This window comes from Haplochromis burtoni, unplaced genomic scaffold (assembly GCF_018398535.1).
Source record: "Haplochromis burtoni strain Fernald_Lab_line unplaced genomic scaffold, NCSU_Asbu1 Contig_55, whole genome shotgun sequence".
Taxonomy (NCBI): domain Eukaryota; kingdom Metazoa; phylum Chordata; class Actinopteri; order Cichliformes; family Cichlidae; genus Haplochromis; species Haplochromis burtoni.
The window spans coordinates 1,503,184-1,520,739 of record NW_024582416.1 but is presented as its reverse complement, the minus strand read 5'-3'; the positions used below and the strand labels follow the sequence as shown (position 1 = coordinate 1,520,739).

Sequence of the window (17,556 nt, the reverse complement as noted above, 5' to 3'; positions counted from 1 at the left end):
TTCATCAAATGCCTAAAATGTCTAAAAACAGCCCTAGCTTCATCCTCTAAAGTATTTTAAATTTATTTATATAATTTATTTCTTTGTTGCTATTAAGAGCTGCCTTTAATCCCCTTGATTAATTTTTTTTAGGCCGATCTGTGATCAGGTGGGACGTCTGCTTGTCATTATATTATGTTCAAGTTGTTTCAAAAACATACGTTGATTTGAAAAATCAACATACGTTTGACAACTTTCACATTTGTAAACAAGTTAGAATTGAGATAACTACATAACTTAGACTTTGGTCACCGACTCATTCCTACGGGCTTTGCTTGTCTAAGATCTTTAACGGACATTTCTGGAATCTCAATCTGCCTGTCAGGCTCGCAAAGCCGGTTTTAAAAGGTGTAGCAGGAACCGTTTTTATCCCGAGTCATTTACGCAAGCTGGAAAATTACTATAGAAATGGTGAAGATGCACTCTCACCTCCATTGACTTGCATTGCAAACTCATCGTTACAAGGTTACTAGTTTGAAACCCAGCTGGGGCCTTTCTGCAGGAGTTTGCATGTTCTCTGGTGCCCAGAGACGTACATGTCATGTTAACCGATGACTCTAAATTGGCTGTGGGTGTGAGGTACGGTTAAAAAGCACAAAATAAATGTGAGTATAGGTATAGCTACCTTTCAGGCCACGAATCATACCAGATAAGACACAGGTGATCCTCAAGATTCAAGACAATTTATCAATCTTTATTTTTAAAACAAAGTCTACAGAAACATTTGCATTTTAGATTTGAAAATAAATACATTTAAAATAAAAATAACCTGTGTAAATACAGTTTTTCACCAGCCAGCTCAATGCCTGAGTCGAGGATGGAGAATGATGGAAACTCAAACGGTGATGTCATCCATGCCCACAAGATGCTTACTGGATAATTTATTGTTATAAACAAAGTCTGGCGATCATGTCGGCTTCGCCAGTGCCTGGAAACTAATGCAAGCACACTATTAAAACACAGGCACACAGGTCATGATGTGATTACACTTACTTTACATAAGGCACCGTTCCAGCAATGCTGTCATGTTAATATCCAATTAGATATTTTACTCTGATTTGACTGGCATAGCCTACTGATCCCAATCTTCCATAGAAGATAAATTCTCCCCCCCCAAAAAAAAACAAAAACAAAAACAAAAAAACACAGAGACAGCTCCAGGTTACATAATCACGCTTTAGTGTTCAGTCTGAGAGAGAGAGCCTCCGGTTTGTCGTTCCTCTACAGTTTGCAGGCTGCCTGTGCCACCTTGGAGCTGGTTTTCCTGTTGAGGGTTCGACAGATGAAAGCACCAGCATCCATCAGCTTAGAGAGGTCGACTCCCTGGGGTACAGACAAAATTTAAGAGGTCATATTAGAGCACTTAAGCACGGAAGTCATAATTATCTTCAAGCAGCCAGGTAGCAGATCGAGCAGCATCTACGCAGACAAAGTCTGCAGTCCTCCTACCGTCTGAATTCCAAGTCCGTGCAGCATATAAACTACATCTTCAGTTGAAACATTCCCAGAAGCCCCCTGGGCATAGGGACAGCCTCCCAGTCCAGCTACTGATGAATCCACCACACTGATTCCCATCTGAAAAACAAACAAACACAAAGCATAGAAATCAGGAAAACGGACAACAGTGACCAGCTACAGCTATTCAAAAATACCAGGTTCTCTTTTAAAGAGACTGAGTGGTAATCAACAGCAAAATGGGGTGATTAAGAAAAAATACACACAAACAACATGGCACCACCAGCTGGAAGTTAATGGCTGTCATGTGACTTCCTCTATATAATCACACAGAAAGAAAATTGGAAGCAACAGAACAACTCCTCCTTTTCCCCCCCTTTACAAACAATAAAAGCGTCAGCCTTGCTGCAGCTCACTCGGTGTACAGAGAGGTGTTCCTCACTCTCCTGCTCTGAAAAGCAGAACCACAAATAATGTTTTTCCTCTGTATTTTTTTTTTAAAGAAGGTTAAAAAGTAGCGCCCAAGCTGGCGACAGTGAGGCAAACTCAAGCCTGATGATACAAACCCCGCCTAAAGAAATCAAATATTTGAGTACAATCCTGCAAACAACAGATCAGCTAAAAGGACACCCAATTATCCTTCTGCATTACTCAAAGATTAACCCTAGAACACTAACGTCAGGTGATTTTCACCCACGTGTCTTAGAAATGGTTGAATTCAAGAACAATTTTCCAGCTCCATTATTTATGTTAGATTTTTCATTCACAATTTTCACTAATTGCAGAGCTTTTTTAGAGTCCCTTGATTATGATGGTAAAGGGGGAAATAAAAGTATTGTTTTTATAGGAGCTGGATAGCGTAGTGGTAAGACTACATGCCTCTGGAGTGGGAGTTCTAAGTTCGATTCCCGCCTGGGGCATCTGTATCCAGTAAAGATAAGCAAGCCTACTGCAGTAAAAGATTGACGAGGTACAACACACATGCTACGGCAAGGAGGAGTCAGGACGCCAGGACAGGGGGGAGATATCATCACCCCCCCCTAGGATTGTTATGAAAGTGATTGATAGTATGTATATGTAGAGATTAGGAAGTGGGATCCTAAGTGTGTGTGGCAGTGCTGAAGTCAATCTACCCTGGGTAGGAGCCCAGTGAATATGACTGTGCAAAGACAAGTGGACAGAGCGGACAAAACACAGCACACATATATACATACATATATATATATATATATATACACACACACAACACGTGCGCGCTATTTCTGCTTGCGTTTTGCAATTTCTGTCGGTGATGTGCTACTGGAAACAGAACTTCCCAGAGGAACATACGGTCTCTCAATCACACCACCACACATATGGTTCTTACACACACACACACTGGACTTTCTGGACTTTGTTTTTGCACAACACTGGTCACTATATTCTTCATTTCCGGTTAATACTTGTACAGCTGCTGTTATTGTGTATATATTTATTTATATTTAGATTTCTTCATACATTCTTATATAGTTCTATATTGTGTATTTTGTTGTACAGTTATTTTATTTTCAACTTTAATTTATATATTTTATCTTATTCTTTCCCAGTTAAATTTACCCTTCATTCTAATTTGTGTTGTACAGTTATTTCATTTTTAACCTTAATTTATATTTTATTCCTTCCTAGTTAAATTTACCCTTTTTAATTTTTCATATTTATTTCCTATCTTATTCATAGCCTTTCCTTTTTTGTTTTCTTTAGGTCACGAGCAGTTGTCCAAGCATTTCACTACATATCGTACTGTGTATGACTGTGTACGTGACAAATAAAAATTTGAATTTGAATTTGAACACACCCGAGGGATTAATAAAGTTTTACCTAATCTTTAATAAACTGTCATCGTATCTTTATTTTTAGCTTAAACACTTTAAGCTGTAAGCTAATGATAGTTATGTAAGAGCAGATACATGCTGGAGCAATAAGCTGTACATTTCAGGTCCAATGGATGCATGATCTGACAAGTCGACTATCAAAATAATCGTTTGTGGCAGCCCTAGAATATGTGTGTGTAAACAAAATAGTCTCAAACCAGCCTAACCTGTAAAGCTACAAGGATGTTAGCCAGAGCCTGGCCATAGGTGTCATGGCAGTGCACCGCCAACGCACTGACGGGCACCTCTTTAATCACTGCCTCCAACATTTTAGTCATGCTGCCTGGAGTTCCCACTCCGATGGTGTCACCCAGAGAAATCTCGTAGCAGCCCATGGAGTATAGCCGCTTAGCTACCTGTGAGGCAGAGGACAGATTGAGCGGCGACATCAATTAATGCCGAATAGTTTCGCTTTTTTCTTTTTTTTTTTAAACAAGCCATAACTCACATGTGCCACTTTTTCAGGTGCCACCTTGCCTTCATACGGGCATCCGACGACACAGGAGACATAACTGTGATGACAAGAAGCACATAAGCAAGAATTAATGGGCAATTGAAGTGATTTAAAGATCTGCTGACAGTTGAGGGGAGGCCACTATTCTTACCCTCTAACTGGCACACCGGCTTCTTTAGCCGCTTTCATAACCTCGTCAAAGCGCTGTAAACTCTCATCCACTGAGCAGTTTATGTTCTTCTTGCTGAAGAGCTCAGACGCAGCACCAAATATGGCTACTTCTGGGGCTCCTGCCTTGACCTGAAGTAAATAAGAGCATTTCTTGTGAGGAATTAAACTGAAGCACCAACGATTGTGTGTGAAGATGGCGATGGAGGATGTAGTGACGGTTGATGAGATTGGATGCTTGACACTCACAGCAGCCTGGAAACCCTGGAGATTGGGGGTGAGGACTTGATAAGTCACCCCGGGCTTCCTGCTGATACCCTTCATCACCTCCACCTGGTCTGCCATCTGACATTTGGATGACAGAAACCGGTCAGCAGTGACAGAAAGAAGTCATGCAGTTTGTGTACTGCCCTTAGCCGGATGTGCCAGCACTGTGTGTGCGTGGGGGGGGGTGCATACTCACCTGTGGAACCCACTTTGGGGAGACGAAGCTGGTAGCCTCAATGACGGACAGCCCGGACTCTGACAGCATGTTAATTAATTTAATTTTGGCCTCTGTTGGCACAAGAGTCTGAAAGTGCAAAGAGTTGGTTATGTAAGGATCGACATAACTAACTCGGGTAACTCTGTTATCACCTGGTGACGCAAAGCACGAGCTATGCGCCTGCGCCATCGTAAACACGCTACCTTCTCATTCTGAAGGCCGTCTCTTGGTCCCACCTCCACTATTTTCACCTTCCCTGGAAAAGCCTGGGCCGCTCTTACTCCGGCCTAAAACACGAACAGAAGAAACAATTGGTGTTAAATTACCATCAGCTAATAAGGGGCCTCGAACATGTAACGACAATTAGCATAACAGCAGGGGACGCTAACAGCTAGCGGACAAACACGGCCGTGCATCTAAGCAGCGCGTCATATCACACACAATTCAAACTCACTGCTCTGTGCGCCGCCGCGGAGCTGAACGACAGGCAGTGCTGCCCCATAAGCGACGTTAAAGCGTTCCTGTGGACGAGCTTCATGACAGTCGCCATGATGGTCCAGCCTCCGTTTGACGTCACGACGTCCCTTCCAGGCGCGGAGTCCTCACAGGCTCACGAAAGCACCGCGTGGACGCCATCTATGGGCGAAAGGGTGGAACTGAAAGAATTGTTTATGATTTATGACGCGCCAAATCACAATAATAGTTTCCTCCAGGCGCTTTGTATCCTCTACAATACACCCAAAATCAAACGACCCACTGTGAGCAAGCACTTGTGGACAGTGGAACGAGAAAACTCAATGTTAGCAGGAAGAAACTTCAAGCAAAACCAGATTATTAATTATTATCTTTTAATTTTTAATTTAGCTCACTTTTGGTTTTCCTTGTGGCCAGATATGTTTCCTTTCCTTTTAAAATATAATTAGGTCCACAATATTTGTAATTTTGCATCTGTACACTATTACAGTGGCAAACTATGGGTGAAAGACTATGTGTTCGTGGTCCTTCATTTTCAGAGCTTCAGTGGTAAATGGCAAGGCAGTTTAACCAGATAAAACATATAGAGTTGATTTATTGTCGAAGTGTTGAACTTGTGTTTGGTAGCTTTTATCTGTAATGTAATGGGGAAAATTCTAGTTTTCACATTATGTGTCAATATGACCTTGTGAAACAATGTTTCACTGTGTTATCTGCTAACTGTAAGGGCGTACAAGGACGAAACTCCCAAGAAGACCAGTGCCGGGATCTTCATGGGAAACTGGTCTCTGCCCAGCAACAGCCCATGGGACAAAAAACCTGTTGTAACGGAAAAGATACCGAGAGCTGTGTGTGGGTATAAAAGAGACCTGCAACATCTTAAGGGCAGAGCTGGCATGACTGTGAACTGTGATGTTTGATGCGTGTTGGCTCTCCTGCATGCAGTAATTAAAATAGCCTGACCACAGCTGACCGTGTTGCAGACTTTATCACTAAAAAATTCCACGACAGGAACTTTCAGAATAAGGTTTAAAGAACAAAAGTAGGTGTATCAGAGGAATAGCAAGAAATTCAGCAGACAACTAAAGTGCATGATCACAGAATCATTTCCATGGTTAAGAAAAACCTCCCCACAACATCGAACCAAGAACATTCTTGAAGATGTAAGAAAATCATTGCCAGCGTCTACAAAACACACCATTATGAAAGCAAACTATAGAAAGTTTACATCGAGGTACAAGAAAGTGAGATAATTAACTGGAAGATGACTGAATTTTTCATCTTGATCCAATTTTCCCCTGTTTAAATAGGTTATAATCAACATTGTTGTAATATTTTGTCGTTTATTATTTAAACTTTTCCATCACAGATGCCGTAATGACTCCAGAATTGATTTTATTGGTAACATGCAATTTGCATTCAGAGTTGTAAAGTTTTTGTATATACTGATGTATTTGTTCCAAGATGACAAAACTATGTACAAAATTTTATAATTTTTTCAGGTTTAGTTTATTGCACTTTTTCACTGTTACCAGTTTTCCCACAATCGTTGTCCTTTATCTTATTTATTTTTCTATGACTTTACTTCTATCTTACTTTACACCATTTAATACTCCTATAAGAATAATAAAAAACAGAGCCTCCTTTGAATGAGAAGTCGTTCGGTTATTCGTGATTAAAGTTAAAGACCCAGAAACAAATTTATAAAAATATCTTTAATGTGTCCAAAAGTAAAAAACAAACAAACAAACAAACAAATAAATTATGCGTTTGTATCATACTGCATATCATAACAAAACATTTAAAAAGACTGTCCCTACAGGATACAGGTGATCATTCTGTTCTTCACCTTTTTGCTGAAAGGCTGGCAGAAAGCAGCCAAAAGGACCAAAGCTTTTCATGCACGAGAGAAAAAAAAGCTTATTGAAAAGATTATAATATCATATTATGATTGAAGCAAAGGAAACACATAATATGCATGCTTCAGATACTGCATATCTTTATGAAGCTTAACAGAAAACCTTCATTTTTTTTCTGACAAAGCTCAACAAACTGATAAGAAAAGACTAAACTAATACACAACATATCATAAACATGTGTTTTTACATGAGTGAATCCCACATTTTATGCATAAACTCTCCTGCATGGCTTTAAAGTGCCCCTGTTAAGCTTTTGGGGTTTTTCCCTATTCTTCACACCTTTATTAAAAGTAAAGTTTCACCCACCCACACAAAACACTGAAGTGAAACTGGCTGTTCTTCCGTTACTTCTCTATGTCACCATGTAAAATGCCAGTTTAGCAGCTAAACAAAGAATGCCTCAGCTACATCCAGTTGCACCAACTGCCTAAAAGTCTGCCATTTTTCTCTTTTCTACAAACTAAATGTAAAACATGTCAGCAAACCAAATATTCTGCGAGGCTGGAAGAATGAAAACAAGCTTTTGTGCCCTCCGGCTGATGAACTGAAGACCTGGTGAATTTCTTTTTTTCCATTTTTAATTAAAAAAAAAAAAATAATGACAGTAGAAATCACAAAAATGCTGCACGGCTAACCATCTTTAGTTGTGTTATAATACAGCCTAGAAAACAGGTTTTATTTTTCTGTTGTGTTTTAATTGTAACTGTTATATAACTGTTATATTCATCCACTATTGAACCATTTGAACTGCGTATTCTCTTAGCTAAAGATTTTAGCTGTGCTTTTAGCAGGATATTTCATTTTTGATCATTTCTTATATGTTTGAATCATTTATGCATGACTATTTTCGCCCAATTCTGCTTTTTAACCATTACTTTCAATTAATTATCTGCCAAAAATCCGTTAAGTTCAATCAATTCTTTAATGAAATTGTAATTTAATTAACTGCTCTTGCTAAAGTACTCTCTGGGGTACTTGTAACTCTGGCTGGATACCTCGCTTTCCTAGAACAGATCATTTCAGGCAGATGGTGAAAAGAGGAGCAGCAGTAACACTATGCACAGTACAATACGAGAAAAATGATTTTTGAATACTAATGAATGTAAACGTATTGTAGTAAACCCCTAAATTGAAAATAAGCATACCAGGGGCACTTTAAAACACAAACACTTCAAATATGGTTACGCATCTGCACACACACAAACACACGCACACTTTGGTCCAGTTTCACTGCAGCTCTTCGTCGCTGACATCCACTTGCTGGATGATGAGGTCGGCGCCCGAGTCTTCTGCCAGGTCATCGTCGTCAGTCACCATCCAGCTCCTCTTTGTGTCCCCCTCCTCCTCCCCGTCCACGCCCAGTAACAGTGCCGGCTCCTCGTTGTGCCCCTCCAGGCTGTTCATGGGGACGTCGTCACAGCCCACTTCCTGGATGCACGCCGTGCACATGCGGTAGCGTCTCGTGCCCTCACACACCACATGCCCTGTCTCCTCGGTCACTTGACACTTACACTTCCTGCACACCAGCTTCCTAGCTTGATGAATCTGGGAGATTAAAAAGAAAAAGAAAAGATCGGATAAAGATTTATTCAATATTAGAGTAAATTTGTTTAGCAGCTTGTTTTCCTGGAGCTGTAAGCCGACACAGACACAGAAGAAAGTGTAAATTTACCATCTGCTGTGAAAACACCTACTGTCTCAAAATGGCTGCGTAGATGCTCCAGGCGAGTAAAGCGCTTATTGCAGGCCTGGCATGGATACGGCCTCTCCCCGGTGTGACAGCGCAGGTGACGCTTCAGGTCTGCTTTCCTCTTCACTGTGTGTGTGCAAAAGGGGCATTTGAAGCGCATGGTAGGATTCGAATCTGCAAAGAGGAACAGAGAAATTGTGACATTTGACTTTTTCCTATCATCTCTGTCCAAGTGTTCCAGTCATCATCATCTTCTGGCAGCACACACCTTTATTAAAGTGTCCAATAACACCCACAATCGGTGGTAGAGTAGCGTAAAGCTCCTCTGCCTTTTCAGCCTTTCGTGTCCGTGCCTCCTGGATGTCCAAGTCTTCGTGCTGGTTGGACCGAGCGCTGTTGGACGCTCGCCTCTTTGTGCTCCCTTTTCCACGCCGACGCTCTGATCCAGGCAAGGTGTACAAAGGGTCCTGAGGGTCCTGGAGGTCTTCTGCATCTGCACTGAGCTCGTTAACAGGGCTGTTAGGGTCAGTCTTCAGGGCTGAGGCCGAAGGATCCTGGTCCGAGTCCTTTCCCATAAAGCTAGACTGTGATCTGGAGTTGTCCCGAGTCCAGAGCGCAGGTGGAGGGCTGACAGAGCAGGGGCCCTGATGCTGCTCTGTGGAGTCTTCTCCTGCTCCGCTGGTAAAGCTACAGGTCTCAGACAAGCTGAGGCAGCGATCGCTGTCTTCATCTTTCACACTGATGTCCAAGGAGGACTTGATGAAGTTCTTGCAGTAGCTGATGACGTTGTTCATCTGCAGATAGCTGGCTGCAGACATAACTTCAATCACATTGTGACTGGAGAGGTCCAGCTGGCCGGAGTAGATGAAATCCAGGATGACGGTGAAGGTCTCGGGGCTGAAGACGTCGAAGGTGGCGTTGACAGAGTCATCGGGCCCCTGGGACAGCAGCATGCGGAAGTAGCCACTGCTGGCGTACAAAACATTGCGGTGAGCCCTGAAGAGCTGGCCCTCCACCAACACACTGCAGTCACAGAAAAGCTCCTGGCGGCGCTGCTGGTTGAGCTGCTTCAGCATGTTGCTTTGGTGAGACACTGTGATGTCGGCCGTGTTGAACCACCTCTGAGGCTGCCTGCAGGAGACAACATGACAGCTTGCTCACTAGCTCTGTATGCATGACACACTCACTTCTTTATCAAGAAAATAAGAAATGACAGAGGTCCCGCAGACCCGGTGGACATTTATTACTGAACTTCTCCCAATGCCAAATTAACAAGATAAATAAAGGAAACACGGGCTCCTGGATTTTAATGGTCTGGTAACAGCCTACAATGGTAATCATGGCACACTGATCTGAGCATAACAAACACAGCAGCATCACCACATGCTTGCAGCTGTCAATTATTGCATCTTTGTCTTTACACAGGCTCAGCAGAGGGCCCGCCCACCTGACTTTTTTCTGCATTTTGATTTGTTGAAGGATCCTTCAGGCAAAATCTTCTCCTAATGGGTTACACCCGACTCAAGTCAGTCAGAGAGCATCGGGTGACAAAACCTTTAATCATTTCTGAGGTCTCACGCGCTCCGGAAACCCCCGATGGAGTAAACGCGTCAGACTTGTAGGAAGAGAAAATAAAACACTGCAGCCGGACACGCAAAGAGAAAAAAAATGTCCAGCACCCTGATTTTCAGAACAGTTCTCATTTCACGGTAACCTGTTCAATCCGTGCTCGTGCAGGCTCGGGATTGCACGCTTTCGTGTTTAATGAGCCATCAGCGCGGCTGTGTGACAACCTCCGCAGCGCCCGACAACCCACGGTGCAACGCCCGCCCGCAGGACTCCACGGTGCCTTTCACGGCACGCGAAATCAAGACTAACGTCCCCACCGAGCTCTTCCGCGTAAAATCAGACATCCTTCGACCTACAAAGCGACACGACAGTGCTGCAGTCCTGCGAGAGGAAAGCGGGCAGCCCAGTCTGTCTGTCCTGGAGCGACGCCCACTTCAGGCTTCAGCCAGCACACAATAGAAAAACAGACACAAACCTCCGGCAAGTGAGCGCGCTGCGAGCTCGAAAAACACATCTATTCGCATTGTGTAACAGTCTGGGGCAACGACGCACTAACACGCCCGTTTTCATCCTCAAGACCACCCCCACTTCTCTCCGGAGGTCCGGCGAGCAGCGGGGAGGATTTGACTGCTGCCCAAAGCGAGCGACTGCTTCGCAGGCGCGAGGTGTCGGCAGGACCCGCTTACGCCCCACGCCTTCATACCCCCCCTGACAAAATCCATCGATACTCACTGGTGGCTCGATTCACCCGGCGCCCTGTACAGCCTGCTCGCCCCCAAGTCCGCCACCATATCCATGTTTAATTCCCGTTTGCCTTTCCCCCCCTCCGCTCTTTTCTTTGCTCGTCCAGGGTCCACAGTCAGGCACTTCCTGCTCAGCCCTAAAGACCGAAACCCGGTTAGACCGACTGGAGCACAGTGCTGACGTGGGTGTTTATTAACTGGGTGCCCGAGGGTTCAAGGAGCCATTTAAAGTCCCAGTGCCCCGTTTAAACAGACGCCCTCGTTGCGAAAGGAGCGATATTCATACAGTATTTGTGCAGGGCTCATGATGCTCCTCTAACCTTACCACACAGGTCCGAGTCTTTAATCTGCCCCCGTATTTCAGAAATTTTTTTATATGTATATAACAACAAAAACCGGGGTCACAATCACTCCAGACAGTCAAGGCAAAGTGCGCGTTTCAGCTATTCAGTAAGAAAATTAATTTATTCTTTCATTGTTATGGCTCACAGATCAATACATTTATAGAGAAAATATCAGTTGTTAAGTCTGAGCTAACAGCAAAGAGTAAACAAACATTTAGATACTCTTCTTGTAGTCAGCTGAATCATTAGAGTTTAACAAAAATAAAAACAATGCAGCTTCTCTTGAGGTCTTATGTGTCATTGCGCCAATGAGGAAGCTGGTGGTTCCCTTTGGTGATTTTAAAAGAGGATTTTTAAGCAACAGTCTGCTCGGGTTGCGTCAGCAAGTGCCGTTAGAAAATCCGGTGGGGTTCATGGACTGCCAGCGCCACAGGTCCTCACCTGCATGGAAAGGAGTGCAAAGAAAAAACACAGAGATCATACGGGAGATGCTACAACACATTTATTTGACTGTAGAAGAGCAATCATGGAGAAGAATCAGATTTTCCAGCGTGGCTGTCCTTACACATTCTTTCCAGGTCAAATTGAGCCTTCCAGCCCAGCTCCTTCTCAGCTACGCGAGGGTCGGCGTAGCAGGAAGCTACGTCTCCGCCTCTGCGAGGGGCGATCTTATATGGGATCTAAACAGAAAACACATTATGTTAATTACATGGAAAAATAAGGTGATCAGAGGTATTTCCACAGTGCCAGATTGGTCGTGCTTTGCGTCACTTCTAGAAAACAGACTATAAACATGATTCAGCTCTCACAGTAACCACGATGACTCACCTCTTTTCCGGAAGCCTTCTCCATGGCTTTCACCATCTCAAGCACTGAGTAGCCTTTTCCTGTCCCAAGGTTGTAAACCTACAGACACACACACACACACACACACACACACTAATAAATATCTAAAGCATCTATGTGACAATGGTCATGATGGAAATTTGCTCCAAGTTGTTATACCTTGCACCCGCAGTCCTCCTTCAGCTTCTTCAGAGCAGCTATGTGTCCCTTTGCCAGATCCACAACATGAATGTAATCTCTCACACCTGCAAAGAGAAAGGAGCCTCGTTTTCATGGTACCGAGTATCTGGCTGCTATTTAAAGTGCTATTTCAAAGCAAGTGCAGTGATTTGCAGTAATTTCGTTACCTGTGCCATCGATCGTGTCGTAGTCATTCCCATATACGCTCAGACACTCTCGTCTCCCAACGGCGACCTAAATTAAGCAATGCAAGCAAATCGGAGTCATGTGATTTATGGAGACAGATGAAAGACTGAAATACAATCACTATGATGAGCACAGCGTGGCATCTGGCAGAGACTTTAGATACCTGGGCAACATATGGCAGCAGGTTGTTAGGGATACCCTGAGGGTCCTCTCCTATCTGACCGGAGCAATGAGCTCCGATTGGATTGAAATAGCGCAGCAGCACAGCATTCCAGTCCTGCCCACAGAGAAGGAATAATGAGACAACTCAGGAGATGGAAGTGTGTGCGTCTGTGAATGTCTTTCTTCTGAGTTTACCTTCTCAGCTTTACAGTGGTCCTTGACCATCTCCTCGATGAAGTACTTGGTCTTCCCGTAGGGGTTAGTGCAGCCTCCCACGGGGTGCTGCTCATCTATGGGGAGGCGCTGGGGGTCTCCATATACTGTGGCGGAGCTGCTGAAGACCAGATTGCGCACTCTGTGAGCCTGCATCACCTGGGGGACGTGCAGATACACATAAACACGGCACATACACACAATCAGTGGCCAGCAAGTCAGCAGTCCACAGCTCAGGGCTGAGGAAAAAAGGCTGATTCTGGCTGTTATGATGAGCTCCACATGCATAACATATGAGAAGGATGCGGTTTTAGAATTTATCAGCTCATTTTCAAATGAACACACGGGTGTGCGCTCAGCAAACACAGAATAAGGTCAGAGCAGGGATTAATAATGAGTGCAGAGCAAAGATTGAAAGTGCAGACCTGAGATCAGTTTACCCAGGAGCTACTGACTGACCTCAAGCAGGTTCATGAAGGCGGTGAGGTTCACTTTGTAGTAGAGTAACGGCTTCTCCACCGACTCGCCCACAGCTTTCAGCCCCGCGAAGTGAATCACAGCACTGAAGGAATGCTGCAGCACACAAACAGAGAAGCACATGTGTGACACAGGCCGGTTTCAGATTTAAGGCATGCAAATACTACAAATGAACTGCTTTTCATGACAGTTTATGCAGGCCAGCAGGGACATTTTTAAGGAAACAAACAAAGGCTAAAAAAGTTAAATGGTGCATTTATCTTATTGCTGATTGTTTTGTGTGTGTAACAGTAAAGCAGAAATCGGGCTGTTTTTTTTAGCCAAACAACCCCAAACACACTGACTTTACAAATCAAAGTGTGTACACTGTTGGCACTCTCTAAAACAGTAGCAGATGCAGATGAATAATTAGGAAAAACAAACCAAGTGTAACAACTTTCTGACCTTTTTGAACAGCTTTTCCAAGCCGGGGCGGTCGAGGAGGTCCAGCTCATGAAACTCAATGCTGGTTTTCAGGAGCTTTTCTATCCTGCGTATGCTCTCTGGCACATTCCCTTCTCCTCAATCCAAAACACAATGGATACACACACACACACATACAGAAACACTAGGTCTAAGTATCACGCTGATTACTTTTCAATTCAATTCAATTTTAATTAATCCAAATCAGTTGCCTGTAAGGTAGACCCTACAGTTTTTTCAGTAATTTTCTCAGTAAAAGCTCTTAATTGGTGAGCTCACCTCGCACAGCGTTACTGAAGTTATCCACCACGATTGGCTGGTAGCCTGCTTCAATGAGCTCCACCACACAGTGACTCCCGATGTAGCCTCCTCCACCTGTGACCAGCACCTTCTCTGCCATTCTTTGGGTCTGATGGATAAAAGATACAATCACATCAAGTCAATCAAAATCCTCTCTCAGTCTGAATGCTGTAGTGGAAGCAAAACTATGCCACCCTGACTGGAGGATGAGGAGATGCTTTATCCTGACACACCTGTTTAAAGCCAAGTGACACACCTGTATTGTCCCACGTCAGCAGGTTCAAGCCTTCACCTGTCCAACCACATGAAACAATTATATTGCTCAAAGAATAACACGTCAGTGACTACTGGCTATTGTTAAGAGCCATCTTATCTTTCGAGAGAGTGATATTCTCTTTCCAACAGGCCACAACTTCCCTGCACTTTGTATGATGAAACTTTATTACTCAGTTCCAGTTATTACTCAGCTTGAAGACATCCTGTTTGTTCCACGGAAGCAATCACAATATCTCAAGGCTTATACTTTGTCTCTCTACAGAACTCCACATATTATAGTTAATTCAAATGGATGAAATATTGGATCAGAGCAACTTTGAAGGCTTTTAGTTTTTAAAAAGAGAAAAAAGTAAAAGGTGCTTCTTCAGGCTAAATAACCGAAACTGATAATATTACTTGAAGAATAAAAACATAACCTAAGTAATAAGTGCTAAAATGACACACAACAGTTCACTTTCATTTAGAGTTTCTGTAAAATACTCACCGTTTCTCTTTGAGAGATGAAAAGGCGTTTCCGGTGGAGACTCTTGATAAAGGTTGTCGGAAGCAGAAGCAGAAGAGGTGAGTGTTGAAGGTTTATCCGTCAGTTCATTCAGTGAAGTCTTCTAGTTTTTCCTGTAGACATTTCTTTACTTCCTGTAAAACGTGGGGCGGAGTCAAGCGAAAGTTTAACAGACAACTTCCTATACGCCTACTTTCAAAATAAAAGCACAAAAGGTAAATTCACTTTAGTTTCAAGAAAGCGAAATCAACTTCTGTAAAACCATATGGGATAAATATAACTGATGGACTTCTTTACAGTCCATCAGTTTAGTTTAGTTTAGTTTTAGGTCAGTCGCTTTTTCCTTTACTCCTTAAATTCTGACATCCATTAATGTTACACTGATAAATACTTTAACCCCACTTGCCATCAGATGCTTTATTAGTAGCAGTCTATCCATCCATTCTCATCTGCTAATCTAATTCACCAAAATTTACCTATATACTTACTTCACTAATTGTCTTTGATCTGTCGGAGGAAGCCAGATAGGATCCAGGTATAAGCACAGGAAAAACGTGCGAACTCAAGACAGAGACCCCCAGACTGGATTCAAACCCAGAACCTTCTTATGTGAGGCTAGGATGCTAGTGACCAGAAGGACAGCTCAGGTTTGGAGTTAAAGTTAGAGGGATGGGGCTGAGACATGTGCAGTAGAGGAACACTGGATATATATTGGATGCAGCAGGAGGAGGAAAACAGGTTCATTGATGGAGAGTGTTGGGGTGACAGAGGAGGACGCTGGAGAAAAGGTGAGGCAGATGATCTGTTGGGGTGACCCCTAAATGTGCAGCCTCTGTGCTCTTCTATAAATGTAATATTAACATTTATTGGGAACATTAAACAAATTGATTTCTTACTTTGAAGCATCAAACGGATTTTAATGACGCATCTTCATTAACTTCACGGATCTCCAACCCTCTTGCCGTGCTACGTGAGCGACGTGACGTGTGAGGTAAGCCACGCCTCTTTTCCATTTACACAAGGAAGCGTTTGTGCAGAGCCTCCACCTCTGTGTACGCACAGAGCCACACTAGATGGCGAAAGGAAAAGTGCCACGTTACCTAAACACCGGACTTACCGGCAGTGCAGCTTCGCAGGAGTAAACACAAACACAGAAGGCTTTTAAACCAGGCCTCATAGCATTTAAATGCCTCATATGATATAGTATTACAACGTATTATTATAGCATGTTTATGGATTTGATTTAAGCAAATGACATTAATACGTGGTTGAACAAATTGCCCTCCACCCAGTCTCAGCCGCTGCTGGTGACCGAACCCTTCTCCAACCCAAATAATTAAGTCACCAGTGTCTTTATGACACAGCAGCCTATGAAACTCAGTTGAGCTACACAGCACATCTCAGTGAACACTTTAAAACATGTTTTAAGAAGCTGAAATCAATTATATTAACCCCTTAATGCCTGTACTGTGAAATAGTTGCCAGAAATCAATTTCCTTGTAAACAAGAGTATTTATTAAACTCTCTGAGAAATTAAAATAAAACCACACTGATTTAGAGAACCCATGCGTCAAATATGGTAGTGTTACAGGGTTAAGACACAAACTGCAGGGTAACATTTCAAATCCCAAAAATAATAGCAGGTTCTGTAAAAATAAACAAACAACAACAACAACAAAAAAAAAACACGCAGATGCAAAATGACTTCATGTTTTAGTGAATCTAAACATGATGATTTTCCTCACTGGTCAGATACAGCACCTTGAATGTAAGTTATATCTGTTAAAGTTTCAGTCATAATTCTAAGAGACGTGAATGTCAAAGCTGACAAAAGTTCTTCAACCTGAAACCTGCAGACTGCACAGAATCTCCCGTAGCTCTTGTAAATCCCAGTTTCCAGTCCTGTCTCACTGGCACACGATGAAAGGCAGCAGAATTATGAGTAAAGCAAGAAAAAAAAAAAAGGAAACAGATACCTGAGAGATGAAGTTTGCTCGCTTCATTCCCTGTAAATTCCATCTCTTTGTTAGGAAGGAATCGAAGCTGATGAAGAAATCTCAAAGGAGGGGCACGAGCATGGCAATATAATTCAGCAATGTTCAATGGTATTAATAAAAAAAACTAAATCAACCATTCAGAAGAGGACAGAGGAGAAGAGACAGAAGGAAACATTTAAAACTCAGAGGAGGGACAACATGTTTGACTGTAAGAGAGCAGAAAAACAGGAATGCAGTCTCTCTTATGAATGTGGTTCATTTTGCAGCCATTTTGCAGTTACATTGTCTGGCCTCAGTTGGTTACTTTAGACTTCATTTTTGACTTTGTGCACTGATGTGTGTTAGCAGCAGGCCTCAGCTCTGCTTGTGTCTATGCATGCATGGATGTAATGGTGCACGCTCCCCCAGGCTGCAGACCCAGCACCATATTCGTCTGCGGCTGTGGGAGGAGGTGGAGGGTTGCAGGGAGTGCGACGAGCACCTCTGCCCTCCAGTGCCGGACAGCTGCTCTGCAGACTGGGTGCAGGACACTTACAGATGCTGTGTGCAAACGTGTAACGTGACCCAGATGGAGCTTAGAAGTTATATGACCACTGTGGAGATTGCCTTGGTTGCCAGATTAAACTACCAAAGAGGGGACACAGGACCAAGCCAGAGCCTTCATGTGCGTGCCAGGAGAAAGTCCCTGTGTGTGGCTCAGATGGGT

At 43.2% G+C, this 17,556-nt stretch overlaps 3 protein-coding genes across 7 annotated transcripts; all 3 read right to left on the bottom strand.

The window, feature by feature from the left end:
* Positions 1-1,138: 1,138 nt before the first annotated feature.
* On the bottom strand, positions 1,139-5,098 carry hmgcl (3-hydroxy-3-methylglutaryl-CoA lyase). Its single transcript, XM_005922330.2, has 9 exons — positions 4,965-5,098; positions 4,714-4,797; positions 4,490-4,597; positions 4,276-4,371; positions 4,010-4,158; positions 3,853-3,916; positions 3,572-3,760; positions 1,489-1,614; positions 1,139-1,362 (listed from the first exon to the last, which is right to left on the bottom strand). Exons 1-9 carry the CDS (start codon positions 5,058-5,060, stop codon positions 1,261-1,263), a joined length of 1,014 nt encoding a protein of 337 aa, XP_005922392.1. The 5' UTR covers positions 5,061-5,098; the 3' UTR covers positions 1,139-1,260.
* A 758-nt stretch (positions 5,099-5,856) lies between these two features.
* Positions 5,857-11,224, bottom strand: zbtb8a (zinc finger and BTB domain containing 8A). Of its 3 annotated transcripts, none has more exons than XM_005922331.2 (4): positions 10,638-10,881; positions 8,862-9,724; positions 8,598-8,767; positions 5,857-8,448 (listed from the first exon to the last, which is right to left on the bottom strand). In XM_005922331.2, exons 1-4 carry the CDS (start codon positions 10,730-10,732, stop codon positions 8,131-8,133), a joined length of 1,446 nt encoding a protein of 481 aa, XP_005922393.1. In that variant the 5' UTR covers positions 10,733-10,881; the 3' UTR covers positions 5,857-8,130. The 3 variants fall into 3 exon arrangements, with proteins under 3 accessions (XP_005922393.1, XP_005922395.1, XP_005922394.1); XM_005922333.2 differs by having other exon boundaries at positions 5,859-8,448; positions 10,041-10,843; XM_005922332.3 differs by lacking the exon at positions 10,638-10,881 and adding an exon at positions 10,895-11,224 and having other exon boundaries at positions 5,860-8,448.
* Positions 11,225-11,349: 125 nt separating this feature from the next.
* On the bottom strand, positions 11,350-15,003 carry gale (UDP-galactose-4-epimerase). 3 transcript variants are annotated; one of them, XM_005922335.3, is made up of 12 exons: positions 14,836-15,003; positions 14,309-14,367; positions 14,055-14,184; positions 13,758-13,873; positions 13,296-13,409; positions 12,819-12,995; positions 12,625-12,738; positions 12,443-12,509; positions 12,255-12,340; positions 12,078-12,155; positions 11,815-11,929; positions 11,350-11,690 (listed from the first exon to the last, which is right to left on the bottom strand). In XM_005922335.3, the coding sequence occupies exons 3-12, from the start codon at positions 14,173-14,175 to the stop codon at positions 11,629-11,631; spliced, it is 1,050 nt and encodes a 349-aa protein (XP_005922397.1). In that variant the 5' UTR covers positions 14,176-14,184; positions 14,309-14,367; positions 14,836-15,003; the 3' UTR covers positions 11,350-11,628. The 3 variants fall into 3 exon arrangements, with proteins under 3 accessions (XP_005922397.1, XP_005922396.1, XP_005922398.1); XM_005922334.3 differs by lacking the exon at positions 14,309-14,367 and having other exon boundaries at positions 14,836-15,002; XM_005922336.3 differs by lacking the exon at positions 14,309-14,367 and having other exon boundaries at positions 13,758-13,870; positions 14,836-15,001.
* Between the last annotated feature and the right edge of the window lie 2,553 nt (positions 15,004-17,556).

Excerpts from the sequence above, each read along its gene's own strand:
- gale (XM_005922335.3), bottom strand. The coding sequence starts at position 14,175 with ATGGCAGAGAAGGTGCTGGTCACAGGTGGAGGAGGCTACATCGGGAGT. Across the intron at positions 12,739-12,818 it reads ACCACTGTAAAGCTGAGAAG|GACTGGAATGCTGTGCTGCT; the intron begins GTAAACTCAGAA and ends CTCTGTGGGCAG. Across the intron at positions 11,691-11,814 it reads ATTTGACCTGGAAAGAATGT|GTGAGGACCTGTGGCGCTGG; the intron begins GTAAGGACAGCC and ends CTTTCCATGCAG.
- hmgcl (XM_005922330.2), bottom strand. The coding sequence starts at position 5,060 with ATGGCGACTGTCATGAAGCTCGTCCACAGGAACGCTTTAACGTCGCTT. Across the intron at positions 4,598-4,713 it reads ACGGCCTTCAGAATGAGAAG|ACTCTTGTGCCAACAGAGGC; the intron begins GTAGCGTGTTTA and ends TTGCACTTTCAG. Across the intron at positions 1,363-1,488 it reads ACGGACTTGGAATTCAGACG|GGAGTCGACCTCTCTAAGCT; the intron begins GTAGGAGGACTG and ends TCTGTACCCCAG.
- zbtb8a (XM_005922331.2), bottom strand. The coding sequence starts at position 10,732 with ATGAAAACGGGCGTGTTAGTGCGTCGTTGCCCCAGACTGTTACACAAT. Across the intron at positions 8,768-8,861 it reads TATTGGACACTTTAATAAAG|ATTCGAATCCTACCATGCGC; the intron begins GTGTGTGCTGCC and ends TCCTCTTTGCAG. Across the intron at positions 8,449-8,597 it reads TACGCAGCCATTTTGAGACA|ATTCATCAAGCTAGGAAGCT; the intron begins GTAGGTGTTTTC and ends TTAATCTCCCAG.